At 48.2% G+C, this 19354-nt stretch overlaps 2 protein-coding genes across 5 annotated transcripts in view; one reads left to right on the top strand and one right to left on the bottom strand.

The window, feature by feature from the left end:
* ralgapa1 (Ral GTPase activating protein catalytic subunit alpha 1) overlaps nt 1-11950 on the top strand; it is a 57264-nt gene extending 45314 nt beyond the window's left edge. For 3 of the 4 annotated variants that reach the window (XM_079752119.1, XM_079752117.1, XM_079752116.1), the window contains 2 exons: nt 8148-8272; nt 11793-11950. In XM_079752119.1, the coding sequence (XP_079608245.1) occupies nt 8148-8272; nt 11793-11938 (271 nt within the window). In that variant the 3' untranslated portion in view covers nt 11939-11950. Of the gene's footprint in view, nt 1-8147; nt 8273-9490; nt 9523-11792 lie in introns of all 4 variants that reach the window. The other variant, XM_079752118.1, reaches the window with a different exon arrangement.
* Nucleotides 11951-16381: 4431 nt separating this feature from the next.
* insm2 (insulinoma-associated 2) lies at nt 16382-18475 on the bottom strand (the record flags this gene model as incomplete). The annotated part of the gene is made up of 1 exon (XM_079752573.1): nt 16382-18475. The coding sequence occupies one exon, from the start codon at nt 18473-18475 to the stop codon at nt 16382-16384; it is 2094 nt and encodes a 697-aa protein (XP_079608699.1).
* Between the last annotated feature and the right edge of the window lie 879 nt (nt 18476-19354).

Raw genomic sequence — 19354 nt, 5'->3', positions numbered from 1 at the left:
AGATAGATAGATAGATAGATAGATAGATAGATAGGGATAAAGATATAAATATATATGTTTTTATAAAGATATTTATGTTTCTGTATATATATATGTGTGTATTATATTTTAGTGTGATGTTTCAAATGTGTGTGTGCGTCTGTGTGTGTGTGTGTGTGCCCGCCGAGCCCCCCGCAGAGTATTGACTGGCAGTGGCTGTGGATCGATGGCTCTGACAGGCTGAATTACAGTAATCAGTCATTATTGACTCTCCACTTCTCTGTCGGCCACGCAGCCCACTGTTCACCACCACCAGCCCCCCCCCCCCCTGCCCAGGGAGCACACCCACCCGTCCCTCTCCGCTGCCTCTTTCACACACTCCCCCCAATCCCTGATGGTACTGCTACCAATCACCATGTCCTCGAGATCACTGAGTTGCTTCAGACAACTACCAGCATCTGGTATCTGCATGATATACAGATAGTCTGAGGTGGCCTGCAGCCACACACACACCACACACACACAGCAGGAAACCTCTCTTGCTCGCTATCTGGTTCTCTCTCTCTCTCTCTCTCGGTTGCTCTCTGTCTGACGCTCTCTCTTTGTCAATCTGTCGCCCTCTGTCTCTCGGTGTGTGTGTGTGTGTGTGTGTGTGTGTGGGGGGGGCTAACGCAGTGCCAGGCCACTGAGGGCAGCTGTGTGTGTGTAAGCGCAGCTCTATCTCACATATCAGCCCACTGCAGCAAGAGACGCTGTCCAATAGTTCCCACTGACACTCTCACACACAAACACACACACACACACACACACACACACACACAGTGGAGGATCGAGGGCCAAGGTGAGACGCCCCCAGCCATCTGTCTGGAGGGAACCAAAGGCTGAGGGCTTCCCTAAACCAGCCCAGACGATACCGTACAGCTGGGCTTGGAGCAGTGCACTGCCTTTTGTCATAGGAGATTTCATTTAGAGCTCTAAATGTTACAACTCTGAAGTGCATCGGTGATGCTATTTCTAAAGGGCGAACATATTGTTGAGTAGGGAAATGCATTGCCTGCACGTGTTGAGCGATCAGGGTATTTTTTTTCGAGGGTGGTTCCTATGGTTTCAGGTCTTTGTGTGGCCGTGGTAGATTGGGCTGACCCCGTTGGTCAGGGAATCTGCGCGCAGCCAGATCGCTTACAGCTGGTATGCACATGTAGCCTGAACACCCCTGATAGCAATGCGTGCGTGCGTGTGTGTGTGTTTTGTTAAAATGCTTGAATTTGTTTTGTGTGTGATATTAGGCGATGGTGGGAAAACGTTGCATATCTTCTATAAAAAGAGAAGAATTGGTGTCATCCGCGTGTGCGTGTGTCAGGACACCCTCCATCTGCTCCTGGATGATTGGGAGTTTCTGGGAAACAATGTTGGAGGCGCTAAGCTTCCTTTCCCTGCCAGGGCCCATGTGTGTATGCGCGCGGCGTTTTTTGTGTACATTTTTTACAGGCTACTTTGCCATTGTTTGTGCTTGTGCTTTCGTGCCTCTTATGTGTGTGTTCACGCAGTGCGTGTGTATCTCCAATATTTAATTATATAATTTACACCCTCAATTGCTATGTGTGTGTGTGTGTGTGTGAGAGAACATCCCCTCTAGTAGTTGATTGGCAGAGATAGCTACAGTGAAGCTGGGGTCAACATATGGCTCAAAGTGATAGTGTGTGTGTGTGGGTCTGTCTGCTGCTTTCTCTGTGGTCCCAATGAAATGATGGAAGCTCTGAGCATGTTGCGCTATTGTCCCTCAGCGAACACACACACACACACACACACCAGGAGCGGCCAAACACCCATCGGCCAGCGTGGTTTCTCTGTGCCAACTCCCACAGCAGAGCCTATTGTCCCACTAATACTACAGTCTGCTGTGTGTGACAGCGAGAGTGTGTTCCTTTCCAGGATTAAAAGGTAAATGGAACAGAGGCACTGTCAACGGTGTCATGGTTGTAACACACTTACGGCTAGCTGTGTTCACATTGGTAAAGGGACTTTGGGATAAAACCTCCCACTGCAGACATTTATTTTGTGTACTTAAGAGTTTTGGGATTAGATTTAATGAACATGTTCAGTCTTAGAGAATGGAAAGAATGGTATGGTCTGTTTGAAATAACAGAATTGTGCACTGGTGTGTGTGTCCATGAGGAGGGGGGAAGGTGTCTAATTGTTTCCTCTCAAGGCACAATGTGGGAGTGAAAAGAAAAGGGGGGCCCCCAAAGTGGGGGTTGAGGGGTGTCCCGACTAATCACTCCCCCCCACCTCTCCCCAGGGAGCTGTGTGTGGTGCGACCATGAATGTATGTGTGTGTGTGTGTGTGTGTGTGTGACCATGATTGTGTAGTAGCTCAGCAGTCATCTGGATCTGGATTTGCGTGGCTCATCTCTGCTGCCGAGTTGACCGTCTTCTGTGTTTAACACCATATTGGCTCATAGCGGCAGTAGAAGCAGTTCCTCGTCGCTCTCATGGTCGATAAGGCAAACGGCTGATTTGCAAATACAATTAACCTCCTACTTCACTTGACTAGATGTGGAAATGGTGACTGCGCTCATGAAGAGAATCCAAAATGTAATTATGATAATAATGAAACGAAATCAATCATGATTCAGTTCATAATGGATTGTGTCATTTCATAATTATTTTGAAAAAAAGAAATCTGATTATTGGGGTTTTTGTTTACACTCATCCTCTCGAAGCATAAAGAAAAACACGGACCCATTTGTAAAACAAGTGGACACTAAAACTCTTTCCAGATTGGCAGTCCGGCCGTCTGTGCGCGTGAGCGCGTGTTAAGACCCCTCGTTTAGCGTGACCCAAGCGATGGCTTATTGGATGCATGTGGACGAGTAAGGAAAGTGACATTGCTTTAGCATTAGGAGGCAGAGATTGCGGTTTGGGAACCAGGCCCGCTAAGTGAGATGTGTGATACTGGATATTACCTTTTGATTCAGTTAGATTTCTATGTATACCCCCTCCCTCCCCCAAAACCTGTGAAACATTTATTATATGAATACCCTCTCAGTGTGTGTGTGTGTGTGTGTGTGTGTGTGTGTGTGTCTTTGTGTGTGTGCGTGCGTGCCCTACCGCCTGGAGCTGTGCAGAGACATGAGTTGTTGCCATCAGTGGCTTTCTCCCACCTGGTCGAAACATAGCCCCCTGCTGAGGGGGCTATGTTTCGACCAGGTGGGAGCTAATCTGTGTGTGTGTGTGTGGGTGGCTGTCTGTAAGTTGACAAGGTACTTGGGATTCAACATGGATTTCGCTGTTGATCCCATGGTTGTGGCGACGCAAAACGAACAAAAACATCCCCACTATCCGCGTCCGTGTGTTTGTGTGGATGTGACCCGGTCTGAGAGAGAGAGACAGGATGGATACAACTGCCGTCAGCGTGGTGGAGAGAAGACTTTGGCAAAGCGTTCAAGGTGCTCAAAAGCCAAAATAACGCAGATAAACTTAATCTAGATCCTACAGCGTGTTCCGCTCACTGGAGGAACTGGCGTACGAGTTGGCATGCGGTTGTTGTCTCGGGCCCAGTAGATCTCTACGCTGATGTGAACAGATTCAACTATTTGACAATTTTTCACTCTTTTGGTTTGTTTTACCCGTCCAGACTTTTAAGTTGCATATATTTCGTTCAAATAGCAGCATGTCTTGTAAGCTGATTGTAGCATGATGCCGTGCCCTTGTTAGACATGGCCTAGGGCAAGTTTATATGTGCGCAGCATATCACACCTTGCTGCAGGCGCTAGAAGTGGCAGGGCAGGTTAATAGCTCCTTACCTAATATCTGTAGCGAAGCGTAATAACACTTTGCTTCCATATTGATTTCAGTAATGGGTTATGTATCAGTGTGACTGTGCGTGCGTGTTTGTGTGTGTCTGGTTGGAAAATGAATATTTATCACTGTGGCTGGTGTTTGTTTTCCGAGTCCGACCGGAGATAAAGAAGACATCTGGCCCGTAATCAGAATTACTATCACTGCATGTGTGATGCGTGGCTACATCTGCTTCTTGTAGCGATTTTTATTATATTTATAGTTTTGTGTGTGTGTGTGTGTGTTATTTAATAGGCTTTAAATGAGCACTGACAGAATACACACACACACACACACACACACACACACACACACACACACACACACACACACACACACACACACACACACACACACACCACACACAGGGTGTGTGGTTGTGGATGGGAATGACGAGGTCAGAAAAATGTGTTTTTGAAGCCAGTTTCCCCACTACTCTCTTTTTCCTTTTATCTCCACCCCTCTTTACCCCCCCCCCCCCCCCCCCACACACACACACACACACCCTTTTTTATCTCTGTTGCTCTGTTTCTGAGTTGGGTTAGGGGGCAGATGAATGGCGGTAGATATGTGTGTGTGTGCGTGCACGCTTCGTGCTGTTCATCCACCCAAAGCAATAAATGGTGCATTCAGACCATACTATCTCTATCCCGATCTCCCTCGTGTCCATGTATATAGTCACACACACACACACACACACACACACACACACACACACACACACACACACACACACACACACACACACACACACACACACACACACACACACACTGCTGTAATGAAATCACAGGGGCCCCATATCAGTGGTATCACAGAAAGATATAAACCCATTAGCTCGTTCCTCGGGGCATGGCCCCCAACACAGACATGGCCGAGCACACATAGGTTTGTCATTACACGCTGTAAAGCTCTTCCAATTGTATTAGCTCTCAGATGTCCCTTTTCTCTGTTGTCCCTTCCAATGCCCAGAGTGGGGCCGACAGATAGGCGAGGTGTGTGTGTGTGTGTGTGTGTGTGTGTGCACGCGGGTGTGTGTGTGTGTCTGCGTGTGTGTGAGTGTGTCCACCGTTCACGGGTGCACATTGAGGACAGTTAAAACGGTGTCTTTATTGCAATTTCAACTTTGCGTGAATGTCCTTGTAAGCGACGAGCGATAATAGACGTGAACATGTCTCCTGATCTAACGTTTTCACCAGGCTCGACCCTCTGTAACATAAGATGCTCCGCAGAATGAAACCCTGTGGTGAGTGCGTGTGGGCCGGGAAAACGTGTTGGAGACGTGCGTGTGCCTGTGCATTTGTACGTCCGTCTCACAAAACTCAAAAGAAGGAAATCGCGCAGAGCTGTGCATGCGCGCCCACGTGGGGAAACGCACATTACACACCGACGCACAAGTACATACGCCCGCTACACGTCGCGGCACCGCACATTTTATTTGTGTTTTGGACAGACACGCACACAGGCCCAGCCAGCAGTGCTCCCAGCCTCCTGATGTGCTAAGCAGCCCACCCGCCACCCATCCCCCTGGCCCCCCGTACTCGCTCCAGCGCGATCGCACGAGGCGAGGGCACCACAATCATCACTCGACGGGAGAGATAGAGGAGGGGAGGAGGAGGAGGAGAGGAAGGGGGCTGGTGGTGGGGGGTGGGGGGGGGGGGGGGGGGGGCCAAGAGGGCACCGGTACTTTGCTCGCCTCTCGGCTCTTTTCAGACGGGCGAGAAAATTAGTTTGTGACACCACACAAAAGATCTTTTTCTCTCACTCTCTCTTTCTCTCTCTCGCTCTCTCATTTATTTATATATTTATTTACATATTCTCTTTCTCGTGTATGCATGTTCTTTTCCACGCGGCCTCATGATTGTCAACTACGGTGGCCTTAAAGTAAGGTCCGCTGGTAGGATGGCGTTGGACGTGGATGGCGGCTCCGTTCTGGGCCATTTCCCCATTTCCTCTCCCTTATCTTGTCCACCTCCCTCTTCGTCTTGTTTAGACTTTGATGTGCCTTGACTCGCGGTACAATAAGTGTATTAAATCAGACAGGATAAAGTGGAGGTAACTGGCTGACCGTACCACACTGTCTCACCGATGAGTCTTGTAAGATGGTCGTGGAAACCTTTTCTGTTGTGTTTCCATGGTGCTTCCTGAATGGACAGCTCCCAGCAGGCCCTTTTGAAATGTCTAACACCGTCTGAACTAAAGTGGCTTTTGATTTCATGTTTTCTTTCAAACGTGCGTTTCACCTGACCTCAAGAGCTCACCTGTAAGTACTTGTTGAATATCAGAGACACCCCGCTGCTTTGTGTGTGTGTGTGTGTGTGTGTGTGTGTGTCTCTGATCTCTTCTTGTTGTGATCACTGCGCCCTTTCTGCTCATTGGAAAGGACATGTGTTGTCGCGGTGACAAGGTGACCGGGGGCCTCAAACGTGAACCCAGGTGGGAGGGTGGGCCGAGATTTCAGACACTGAGAGGTGGCGGGGGAGAGAAGAACACAATGGCGGTGTCGTTAATCGCAGCCGCGTGTGTGTGTGTGTGTGTGTGTGTGAGTGAGTGTGTCGTCTTGCCATCGCATATTCTATGGCGAGCTCTCAGTTTAATGTTATCTGTGGGGATGACATCTTTTAATCTTTATACATCACTAAACCAAACTGAACTTCCCAATCCCAAGATGAAATCAAAAAGAAACCACTTTCCACTAAATCATTGATTCTAAATCATCTGATTTTAGGATAAGCGTCTTATTACCATTGTGAAGTGGATCTTGCGAATTGTGCTCTCTCTCTCTCGCTCCCTCTCCCCCTTCCCCACACACACACACACACACACACACACACCCTGACAGTGTTCTCACGCTCTCAGCTGGAGGCTGAGGCGGGAAGGTGGTTCGGGCAGGAAAAGTCAAACGGCGCCATCGCAGGCGCACACACACCCAGGTCGCCGCAGCAGACGCCGGCTGCCTGGACGTCCGGCTGTTTCTGCGGATGTCTCTCAATCTCACACCGCTCCGATCCCGCCCCACACCAGACCCAAGCAGACACACACACACACACACACACACACACACACACCTCCCCAGAGGGCTATTACCAGAATATCTTCCTCAGCATCTCTCCGTCTGATCCCGGCCTCCTCCTCACCTCCTCCTTAAACTCCCCCTTCCCCCTCCCCACTAACCCTACAGGCGATCACCGCTCAGGTCACACCCTTCCTACCCTCCCCTGCTAGTTCTGCCACTTTTGTTTCCTTCCCCCCCCCCCCCCCCTTTTCTTTCACCTCTCCCTTCCCCATCCATCCCTTCCCCTACTCTCTGCCTCTCCTCCCCACTGCGGCGGTAGCCTCTCTCTGCGCTGCTTCCCAGCACCGCGCGCCTTGAGGTACAGCACGCGGGATCCGCTGCAATAGTTTGGCCCATGTCTTTTCAGTCCCTGTTCTTTGTCTCCTTTCATGTAATTGTTTTACACTCCGTCCCTGTGATCACCATCCATATAACCCCCCCCACCAACCCCCATTCACCAGATTCTAACTTATCTCCCTCTCTCCCTCTCATGTGTTGCTGTCTGCCGCCTGGTGATAGAGGAGCCACACCGTGCTCTTGTCATTGTCCCTTTAACCAGATCAGTCGCCATTAGACCAGAATCTGCTCATTCTGAGCCCATAGAGATGCGCTCCTAACCCAATAGAGCAGCCCATGGAAGCCCATTAGAAAGCTAAACCTTTCACGTAGACGCACGCACACACAAACACACAGCGACATACACGTACAGATAAACAAGCATTAGTGTCCACGGGCTGGCTTCATTCTGAACGAAGCATTTATTAGCCTGATCTCATCATACCGCGATCCACGCTCGCACACACGAATTGCACGCGCCCGCGCGTCACGTTCTCTCCCTTCGGCCCGTGCCTCTGCCGACCTGTCGTCGGCACGGTGACGGCGACGGCGTCGACGGGTCCACCCGCGCTCCTTCAGATCACCTCGTTCGCTCATCTCGTCGACGCCACGGCAACACACACTCGGCGGCTTGAGCCGAAGCAGGCGTGCGTGGCAGGGGCCCGAGAGGCCCCCGGAGCGGCCGCCCCGCTCGCAACGTTATTGGCCCCTGGGGTCTCCGGGAGCGGTTATCCCTGGCAGATCAATGGGTACGAGCGCAGGAGGAGAAAATATCATTCTATTAACCAGGTTACGCGCAATCCAACTCTAATTACGTTGTCGGCAGTTTAAAACGTAGGGGTTCAATTCCACTGCCGGGGACGGGAGGTTTGTCTTGTATTGTTTGGGGGGACGGGGAGGTGGTGGACGTTGTTGCTCCTTGACCTTTTGACCTCAGCTACGAGGAGCGTTCCCGCTACCTGGAGACCATCGTCCAGCACCACCAGGAGCCCACCGCCTTCGAGGACTACGCGGCCCGGGTCTACAGCCCCGCCCCCTGCACACACCCCCCCTCCGACGCAGGTAGGACGTCAGGGCGCTCGCTACGCGCCGGGCTCTAGCGCGGCCGTCTGATGAGCGCTTGGTGTGATTCACACTAAGGACCGCAGAGTGGAGTTAGATCATTGTGACGTGGTGACGGTGGGGGGATCAGTCAAACGTTTCAGTCAAAATAGTTCCTTTTTTTTTTTGCTGTTTCTTAAAATAGCTGTAATCCTGTTATTCAATCATATCTAATCGTATCTATTTTTTTCAACACAAATGACTCCTACAGGTTATAAAAGTACCATTGTATTTTCGTTTGTACATAAAGCAGGCGCTATCGCGGACTGCATCTCTCTCTATCTCTCTCTCTCTCTCTCTCGTGTGTAACCTCTTCAGTTATTTATTATTTTTGTCTTATCTTTCCCATCTTTGTTGAAGAGTCTCGGATCCAGCGTCGGATATCTTGACGGGCTCACACTGACATCCATTTGTGTGTGTGTGTGTGTGTGTGTGTGTGTGTGTCTGTGTGTGTGTGTGTGTGTGTGTCTGTGCGTGTGTACTTTAATCTTTATTCTAATGGTTGTCTCACTATAACCCCGTGCTGTCATTTGGTTCTGTGATCTTAACAGCCCCAAAAGGCATGTATTACATATAAAAAGTGAAATTCTCTGATAAACCAGAAAACAACAATGAATACATTCATTTCCATGTTTTGAGGCTCAAAATATAGACCAACAAGACCTGGAGATCATTTTTGATCAACAGTGAATAATTGTGTGAAATGATTGTGCAGTAGTCAGCTGGTTATCTTTTTTCCCACCCCAAAGGGTTATTCAGAACAATAGAACACCTCACAACCAGAATAGACTTGAAACAGAAAAATACAGCCATTTGCTCCATTAAAATATAACTAATATGGCCGCAAAAGTTTCTTATGCCTTGGCTTATCCCTAGAAATACAAAAAGATCCACATATTTCTTTGATTTCTTCTTGATTTAATTGAAAACTAATTTTGGACGATATTATATAACAGGTACTATCCCATATATGTGGGTGGGATATACACTGTTCAATACCGTTCTGAATAACTCTTGCTCTGAAACTAATTCACAGGTCATTTATCCATAACAACAGGGATCGAGCCTTCTTGCCTTTTTTTTTTTTAAACTATTGTCCTTTCTTTGGTGAATTTTACCATTTTGTTTTGTGTTTATTTTATTTATTTGTCCCTTCCTCCCCCCTCCCACTTCCTTTAGATCGTAATGTCTCACTTGCCTATAGCTAAAAGGTAAGCCTGATCACATGAGTAACACGTCCCGTTCTGATTGGCTCTTCCTTGCACCATTCTACTTGTCTCTGTACGGTCTGGTCTTGCATATTCTTTCATTTCCAAGGTCTCCACCTTCTTCCTTCCATTGTCCAGACGTGCTGTGTCATTCTCAACCAGTCTGTGCGTAGAGTCTGGGGGAACAGCCTTCTTGTGTCGCTCTTTAAGAACACGATCAGATAGTGCCTGTCACACCAGTCTGTGTGTTTCCCTCAACCACCTCTTCCTCTCAGTCAAAGCTTCTACGAGGTTGATGATCCACAGAGGACATCTCCATCAAATGTAAACAAATTACTACTAATATAAAATGACACCTTCGCCCAGAAGATGATTTTTCAAATTCGATTTGGCTTGTTCCATTAAATGTTGGTGTAGAGCGTACAGACTGGAAATGCCTCAAGTCAAGTCACTCCCAGCCATGAAATCTAAATCATTTACTGTGGAGATCGTACTGCCTTTCCTCAATCCTCGTTGTCGCTCTGATCTGTTGTTAATGGTCGTCCTCTGGTTTTTGACCTGGCATGACGTAGCCCAATAGCAGCGTGAGCTCCACGCCTACACAAACGTGTCCACACTTGGGCACGCACACACAAAGGTGCACACGCGCTGACACACATGGCAATGGCAAACAAAAACTGGTTTTCTGAATTATCTGGTTGTTGTGCATATTTGGTAAGTGGTTATTGTTGTGGTTCAAGGATTACGTGCTTCCTGAGAAGAGTTAATCCGGAAGAAGTGTGTGTTTGTTTTGTATATCCGTGTCCGTGTGTTTGTTCTGTGTTTTCTTGAACTTAATATCCTGCTTTTTATTTCGTGCTTCTTGCTGGCCTCTTTATTTATATCTGTCTATTTTCTTTTAACCATCTCTTCGTCCCTCATGCTGTCGCTGGCGTTCCTCTCATCTACGTTGAATTTGTTTCTCTATTTCTGCTCCGTGCACTCCGTCTCTTTCAGTCTAATGTTATTTTCTGTGTTTGTCTTTTCTTTTTCCCTCATCTACCCCTCCTCCACCTCTTCGTCTCCTCTCCAGAGGACAGTAGTGTGTCCTACCTGATGGTTCCTAAGCCTCGGGACGGCTTGAGCCTGCTTAGGGTCAAGGGAAAGGGCCTCAAACACAAAGTATTTCACGCAAGCTGCGAATGGTACGGTGTGAGGCCGACAAGTTGCCCTGAGTCGTTTATTAACCCTAAAAGCCCCTCCACCTCTTTTATTAGATGGAAGGCTGCACCCATGTATACATTTATTGCCACCTAAAGGTTGAAATTGGCCTTCAAAAGCACAAATAATGAATTTGTGCAGTTTCCAAAATCATCATGGTGTGATATGGTCTTCTTTGTGTGGATAAACCAGATTCATAGTAGCATAAATTCTATTATGTTTGTATAAAAAGAACACATTCTTGACAGAAATGACCAGTTTCATTGGCAGACAAATCGTTTTTCTGTTATTGAGGCGTATCTTGCAGACACACGAGACCAGCCTCAGTGGGTTCCTACCAAGAACCATTTCTGACCTGTAGGTTAGAAATGGTTAGGTGGTCAGGTGGCAAATCCTAGCTTAGAGCTGCTCCTTAACCTCCTCACCTAGTCTCCGCTCGGAACGTGTAGTGTGCTCTGTAGGCTGGGGTAGAAGATTCCTACTCCTTCGCCCATTTCCTACCCTTAGAGCTCCAAGATGTAGGAACAAAAAGGGCACCCAGCAAGGCATCTAGAGAAGGGTTAGTTTCCGTAGTGCGGTTCATCGCCTCGCCACTTTGCCGTAGCTCCTTGGCTCCCCTGCTGTCCCCCCCTGTCCCCCCCTGTCCCCCTCTGTCCTGCGACGGCTCTCTTCTGTGTCCGGTGGCTTCACTTGTTTGCCTCCCCTTATCCCATCTACCACCGTCCAGCACTCTGTCTCTGCCAAATCGAGCGCTTCTGTCCCTCTGTGTCATGGTGTATCATAAGAACGTGTTGGAATGAGAACCTACCTTACTCCCTTGTCTGTCATTAGGTGTGTGCGTGTGTGTGTGTTTGTGTGTGTGTGTGTGTGCTTTTGTGTATGTGTGTGTGTGTTTGTGTTTGGGTGGAGCGGCAGGATTAGTAGGTTGTGGGGCACTGTAATATTTGGGAAATTCCTTTTTGTCTTATTCATCCTCTGCCTCCCCCCCCCCCCCCTCCTTCTTCATCCTACATTCCCTTCATCCTCCCCTTACCTCCTCCTCCTCCTCCCTCACCGACCTGTCTCTCTCTCAGGCTCCTGCCTCGAGATTCTTCGGGGAGAAAGTCCGGCGCTGGGGGAGGTCGGGAGCGACTCCCCCTCCCCCATGTCTCCACGGACTAGCAAGAGCCGCATGTCCATGAAGCTGAGGCGCTCGTCGGGATCGGCCAACAAGACCTGAGCAAGAGGAGTCGACCCCCTTCTCCCCCTGTCCCCCCCCCCCCCCCCCCCCCCCCCCCCCCCCCCCCCCCCCACCCACCCACTACACTACAATACTCTACACATAGAGACACATACGCACGTGTGTCTTCTAATATATTTCACTGCTTTGGCAACCACCTCCACCACAGCAAAACACAGCAAAGGGTGTCTTTTGTTCACTTAGCCGTCATCGACTGACTGCACTGTTGGCTGATAAGGGGGTGACTCGGTTCTGGGACTGACCCCGGATTGGCTTCCCTATTCGGAGTCAGCCGGTGACGCCATGACCAGGACTAGACCACCTGTTGGAGCGGTGTCATGTGTATAGGTGCCTGTTGGTTGCATTCGGAAGTGCAGAAAAGCTAAAGTCGGGATTCCTCAAGATGTTATTGGATGTAAAATAACCTTGAGAAGAGAAATCGATATCACATGATCAAGGTCATTTGTTGTGATCTTATGTCTTGCGGGCATGAAAGGGAAGAGCGTTTGTGCTATGTTCACTGTGATATTATTTTCTTCCGTTTAGAATCACGTTTAGAGTAGGTCCGTTCAGGCAATTGTTCACCATCGTGTTTGTGTGTTTCTGTGCGTTTTTAACGGGGAAAATGGTTTGGAATTTTTGTCGGACAAACAAACATAGCCAGCAGGGTGTGCCAGTCTGCCACAGTCACAGCCAATGGGGAGCCCTCACCCCGCAAGGTAGCCAATGACGGTGGACTTTGAGTGAAGAAGCGACTTGTCCCTCGCGAGTTCCACCTGTCCAGCATGCCTCCATTTTACACAGCTCAATATAGAATCCATTTCCCATTCACACTCCTGTGCTAACATGCTGTACTGTGCCGCCCTGTTCCTTTATACCTCCAGTGGGTTCTCTCTGCGCCATAAGGGGGTTGCCCTGCCCTCTGCGTCGTGTGCCACGCCACCTAATATTGCTCTGTCCCGTCGGGGTTAGTGACGGCGCCAAAACTGGCGTGGTTTGAAAAGCGCCGCTCATTTGATTGCTATGGTCTGGTGGCAAGCTGACAATACTGGGGAGTATATTGACATTTTTGCATGTATTTCGCTCAGCCCCTCTATGTAGATTATAAAATCAGCCAGTTCGGATAAAGACACGTTCGGACAAAGACAAGTAAAACTGTATTTGCGGACAGAAGTTACATGTAGATGTATTTTGTGTGCATTGTAAACAGGGGTTATGGCAAACTTGTACATATTGTATTATTTTATTCTTCCTCTCTGCAATGGTAAAAGCAAATGCTTTGCTTTATCAAACTCGGACAATTGTTTTGCCAGGAGAAACTAAACATCGGCCCTTTTCTTGTGCTCTGTGCAGCATGAGGCCATATTTAGGCAACCCTTATCACCCCTATCCAGTAAAACACTTGTGCATTATCCCTCGGAAGTGCTGTTATGCGACAGCCCTATTAAACTAAAGGTCAAATTGGTCATCAAATTGAATATTGAGAATTTTATTTTTTATTTACAAACCAACCAAAAGAATGCTGAGTAAATGCATATACCCGCCTGTTCCCTCAGCACGGCGTTTTGAGCAATGCTTGGCACAAGGGGATAGGAGCGTGTTAAGACGAAAGAGGTATTCTACAGCTCGTAGGACGTAACTGGTTATATAAAAAAACGATTATAAAAAGCTTTTTCTTGCTTTTTTGATTGACTGTAATGTATGTTTTGACCCAAACAAGAATAATGTTGCTGCATCTCTTTAGTTTGGTGGCATTTTTATATGTGCTGTAGAACTAGAGTTTCTATCTGCATCGATATATACATTAAATATATAGGTTTATGGATATCTATTAAATGTGTACAGAGAGAGGAAACATGTTATGTATATACTAATAAGTCAGAAGAGCCAAAAAAATAACTGAAAAACAATCAACCTCAAGCCCATATCCGCTCCAGATGGGTAAATACTACTATAATATTTTTGTTTTTATATATATGTATATATATATATATATATATATATATATATATATATATATATATATATATATTAAGCGATTATAATTTTTTTAAGCACTTCAACTGACCATTGGAAACCTTCATTCTTGTGCTTCTGAAGATGTACCGTTTGCTTGGCTTCTACCGACTATATTGAGTCCATTTTTGTCCTATTGCATTTCTTCCCCAATTTGTTTGTATTTTTCATTTAAATCCTGGCCCCATGATGTCACGTATCATGAATACAATAGTCAGACTCCAGCTCCTGAGCTTAATTTCTCATTCATTTTCTTTCTATCTCCATAGCCATTGTTTCTCCAAAGTGAGAGAAAAAAGGGATTCAAGACGCCATTATATTTTTGAAAAGTGATTCCATTTACTAATGACATTGTGGATTGAGCTCAAACCTTTTTTTTTTATCATTTGTAGACGCGAGTCTTGTGAATATTTCACTCCTGACTAACGTTAAAGTATATTTTTGTTCACACGACATTACTTTATATTCGTAGTCTTCAAGGATGAAAATGAGAGCCATATGCCTGTGTCCCTCCACCTCCATCACTTTACCACACGTGCATCACATGTGAACCCCACGTGCCCCTGGCATGTGCACTAAACTGTGTCTGTGTTCCACTGGAGAAGGTGTCCGGGCGTCCCATCTCGACGCCCTTCAGCACTTGTGTGTACTCGTGCAACCTTGCCCCTTTTACCTCTTGCCACTCACTAGTACAATACTTTGTTGGCTGTTTAATCAGGTAAAATAATCTAACACTTTGGTGACCCAATAAGACATATTGTTGTGTTGTTGCCATGCACATTCATAGTTAAAATTTTTGTAAGGGTGCCAAATTGTAATTGCCTGTATAAATGAATTGATGGCGTGTGATGGCTTTAAAACAGATGTGTTTGTGTGTGTATATATATACATATATATATATATATAATGTATAGAGGCAGTGAGCAGTTTGGGGACAAAGCTAGTGTAGCCTGTGTGACTTGACATGCTGCATGCCATCAGTTAAAAATGCATGTGTGGCAGTTGTATCCAAACACATGCGCACGCACACACACAACTATCACTGTCAAATCTGTTACATAAGGAGTGGATGTGTAATGCTTTTTGACAATAAAAGATCCAAAATTGTAACCCTGACTATCTGGTGTTTGTCTGGAGAAGAGGGCGCAGGGATCAGGGCATGTGACTCACTGGCAGCTCTGCAGAACTGGCCAGTGATTGCATTGTAAATTGTGTGTACAATTTGATACATTTGAGTCTTATAGGTGAAGTATCCCAATTGGAAAATTGACACTTTATTAAAATCCATGAAATTTAACACCAAGATCAACATCATAAATTGGACAAGCAAACTGAGACTGAATGTGACAAGTGTCAGCAGTTTAATTCATTTTATTTTGTCCTAAAAAACTGTAGACTTTAGAGTAAATAATCACAATACATTTTTGTCACACTAGATTTCCTGCATTATTTCAAGGAATAAATAAACTGTAAGACTGATATTTTTTGTCTGAAAATAATTGTATAATTCTCATTTTCTAGCTCTGAATTTGACTGGCTGCCATATTACTGACCATGTTGTGTGTTAAAAGTGTTTCAATTGGAATATTTGTTGCTAATTTGTGCTGTTCCACATATTCCACATATTATTCATTCTTTTCTTTTATCGTAGAATAGGGATTTTGAAATGGACTGCAGATATCGATTGCATCTCCCACTTCAGACACGTCAGAATCCCTTTCAAAAATGCAATTATACGGAGCAGGCCGCCATGCTGCGTGGCTACGCAGATTTCGTGACACACTCCGAATCTTCGACTGAGAGTGAGAATTTAATTATATTCAATGATCCATCATCGAATATAATAAAATAAAGAAAAAAAAAGGATCAATATGTTTTTCTGTAAGATATACCCTCGGACTCGTATAGGCTAACAAATTATCCTTTAAAACAATTAGTAGAACATAGTAGGCATATCTCAAGTCCTTGAACCTTCCCTGTTTCAGACGCTGTGTTTCAGCACCACGGACAGCGTAGCTGCTGTTCTTCCTTTAATATAATACCCGACTAGGATCCGTTGGGATAAACAAAAAAAAAAAAGGAACTTTCTTCAGATACATTGTGTCTGTGCATTTAATCTGAGTTTTGTTATATTGCAATCAAGTTGTTTGACGAAGACACATTGACCACCGGACCAGTGATAAAAAAAGTGCACTCATAGCATATTTAAATCAAACACCAACTTATCCATACGTGACACACACACACACACACCCACACACACACACACACACACACACACACACACACACACACACACACACACACACACACACACACACACACACACACACAGTAAACAGAGCACAACATATAACAACATTTTTTTGTTATGATGTGATGCGGTCCTCATTTTGCTTCTGCCTGTCGCAGGCCTGCGGTCGCGTGTCACGGCCTGATGGCCATCTGCATCAGCATCACCTGGCGGCTGTCGGTGGGGTGAAACTTGGCCATGTGTCGTGTGAGTCCCGGGAAGCTGTAGAACGTGGAGGGGCAGTGTTTGCACGGGAAGATCTGCTGCGGCGGCGAGTCACATTCCACCGGGCCGTTGTCCTCTCTGTGCGCGTGCAGAACTTCGGCTCTGATCCCGCTTCCCATCGCCCCCGCGCCCAGTAACTCGTCCCTCATCGCGTGCCACAGCCGGTGTTTGTCCCGGATTTCCACGGACGGGAAACGGGCACCGCACAGGTGGCACGCGCACATGGGATTGGGTCTGTGGTGGCCCTCGTGCGCCGAGCCGTACGGTAGCGGGGGTGAAGAAGAGGCCCGCGCGGTCATCTCGTGAGCGGCCAAATGTTTTCTTAAATACGCTTGTCTCCGGAACTTTTTCCCGCAGTATTGGCACTCGTAGATGTCCTCTTCGGGGAGCGACTGGACGAACGCGGTCGGGGGAAGTTGTTGTTGCGGGGGTGCGGGTTGCTCCACGCGCTCTTTCGGACTTTTGCTGACCGGTAGGAGGCTCGAGGGTGGGCTATCCGTCGCTCTCGTGCTCTGCTGCTGTAGCTCCATTCCGCTTCCGACCGAATTCCCGTAGCGCGAGGAAGAGTCGTACACGGGCGGCGCGAGCCCGTCACCGTCCAGGCTGTCTACCGGGACCACGCCGTGGAGCTGAGAGTGAAAAGAGTTGTTCAAGAGCGTGCCGGAGTGCGGATGGCCGTTCACGCGCAACAGTTCGTTCTCTTTTCCCTCCATTTCTAAAAAGGTCGGCGGCCGGTCGTTCAGCACGAGCCCCCCCCGGCCCTCCGACGTCGTCCGGGACTTGTTTTTCGCCCCCTGCTGGGTCGTCTCTTTGCCCTGGCCGGTTACCGGGCGCGGTTTATGCCAGCGACGATGGGATGCCAGATTGGCAGGGCAGCTGAACACTTTATCACACTCGGGGCATCGGTACTCCACGCGCACGATCCGCGAGCACTTGTGCTGCGCGAGGGAGAAGGGGTCGGGGTACTCCTCCTTACACAGCTGGCAGATGAACTCGCCGAGCGGCTTGTTCTCCACGGTGGACAGCGACGACTTCTCCCGTTGGAGCCTCCTGAACTCGGGGCACTCCTTCTTGATGCGGAGCCCCAACACGGGCGAGGTCGTGACCTCGTCCTCAAAGTTTAACTTCCGGTGGAGTTTTGTTTTTTTGGCGGGCTGGCCCGCGGAAGGTTTGGCGGGTCGGTGGCTCGCGCGCTGCTCGTGCTCTATCCCCCCCGCGCGTTTTTTCAACGCAAACTGCTGCTGCTGGTTGTTGTGGTTGATCAACGTCAGCGGCGGGAACAGTGTGTTCATGGTGGCGTCTTTCCCGCCGTCGTCGGGGTTCTCACCGTAACACGGCGCGAGGCGGTGGTGAGTCAGCAATCTCTCGATGGAGACGGACGTCGACGCGGAACTCAACAGGAACGGCAGCTCCGGTACCCCGGTGGGTGTTTCCGCCCCCAGCGGGGCCGACGTCGTCAGGTATCGCCCGGAGAACAGAAGTTTGTTTTGGTCTTCCTCGTGGACGTCCAGCAGTCTCGTGCCCACCGGTTTGACGGGGCTGTACGACTCTGTTAAAGTCAGCGCGTGGCGAGTCGGGGCGGTGGGTAAGCAAAAGCGGGAGAAATCACCGGTCGGAGCCAACACGTCGACTTCGGTCACCGACTCCTCGAACTCGAACTCCGGTAGCTGCGCGCGCCGCCTTCTTTCCCCCTCCGCCTCTCGCGCCGACTCCACGTGCGGGGGGCTCCAAGCTGCTGTGACTCGCGCGGGATCCTCTCGGCTAATGGCGCGCGGGCCTACCTCTATCGGAGCGAATGGGAAAACGCTTATCATCACCCTGTCCTGGTGCTGTGGCAGGTTTTCATTGACCAGCGCTGATTCTGTATTTTCTTCCCGCGTGTTGTCGTTCCCGACCCATGCGATGTCATTGTCACACAACGCGTCTGTCGCTATGGTTACGCTCCGCGATCTGTACGATGCCGGGCAACGCCGGTGTCTCTTCACTAAGAATCCGCGAGGCATGGCGAGGGCTTTCTTCGCGCCGACACAAAAAGAGTCGAATAACTTGAGCAAAAGAAGAAGAGCTTCCAAGTAAAAAATATATTTAAATAAAAAAATCCGGCGTGTGTGAAGACAGCTGAGAGAGATGGTCGCACTGGTCGCGTCTCCGGACAGAGCTCAGGGCGGCAGGTGTCGACTCCACGTTGAAGTAAACACGACAGAACTGTGGTGGTCCGCCCTGTTTGTTTTTATCCCCTGCAAGGTGTCTGCACCCGCCGCACCCCCTCCCTTCTCTCCGACACACACACACGCGCACGGGCCCACACACACACGCACGCACGCACGCACGCACGCAAACAGTCTCCCTCTTCTCCCTTTTCCGTCCCCCATCTTTCCCTTTCAGTTATCTTTCCATTTCAGTTGTCAGAGGACATTCTCCTAACTTCTCAGACGCTGAATGGCCGGGGAAGAGCTGTATGCTCATCAATGTCGCGGACCTATTTAGCCTGGCCTATTTTCTATCTTCATATACTTTTGTGCTGCCATTGGTGTGTGTGCGTGTGAGTTTCGTCCGGTGTAAAGGTGAATGGAAACAACACACATCTGGGTTATTCTATAACCGTTCTATATGTGTGCTTAAAGTTTTCTTTATCAAGACAATTCAATTAAATTAGTAGGCCTACAGCCAATTAGACCGTCGCTCTCCAAATGTATTTTTTGAACAACAATGCAAAAACGAAAAAGTTTCTGAGCTTAACATTAACGCCCCCAAAAAAATGTAGATTCCGTTATATAACAAATCCTACCGTGGTATCAAGCTCGCAGAGATAAGACAAACAACATGTGAACAAACGCGTTGGGCTGTTTTATTACACGTTTGAGAGGACCTATGGGGATTGA

This window comes from Pollachius pollachius (genome assembly GCF_949987615.1).
Source record: "Pollachius pollachius genome assembly, chromosome: 15".
Classification (NCBI taxonomy): Eukaryota; Metazoa; Chordata; class Actinopteri; order Gadiformes; family Gadidae; genus Pollachius; species Pollachius pollachius.
The sequence above is the reverse complement of the archived record's forward strand: the minus strand, read 5'-3'. Positions and strand labels throughout refer to the sequence as shown.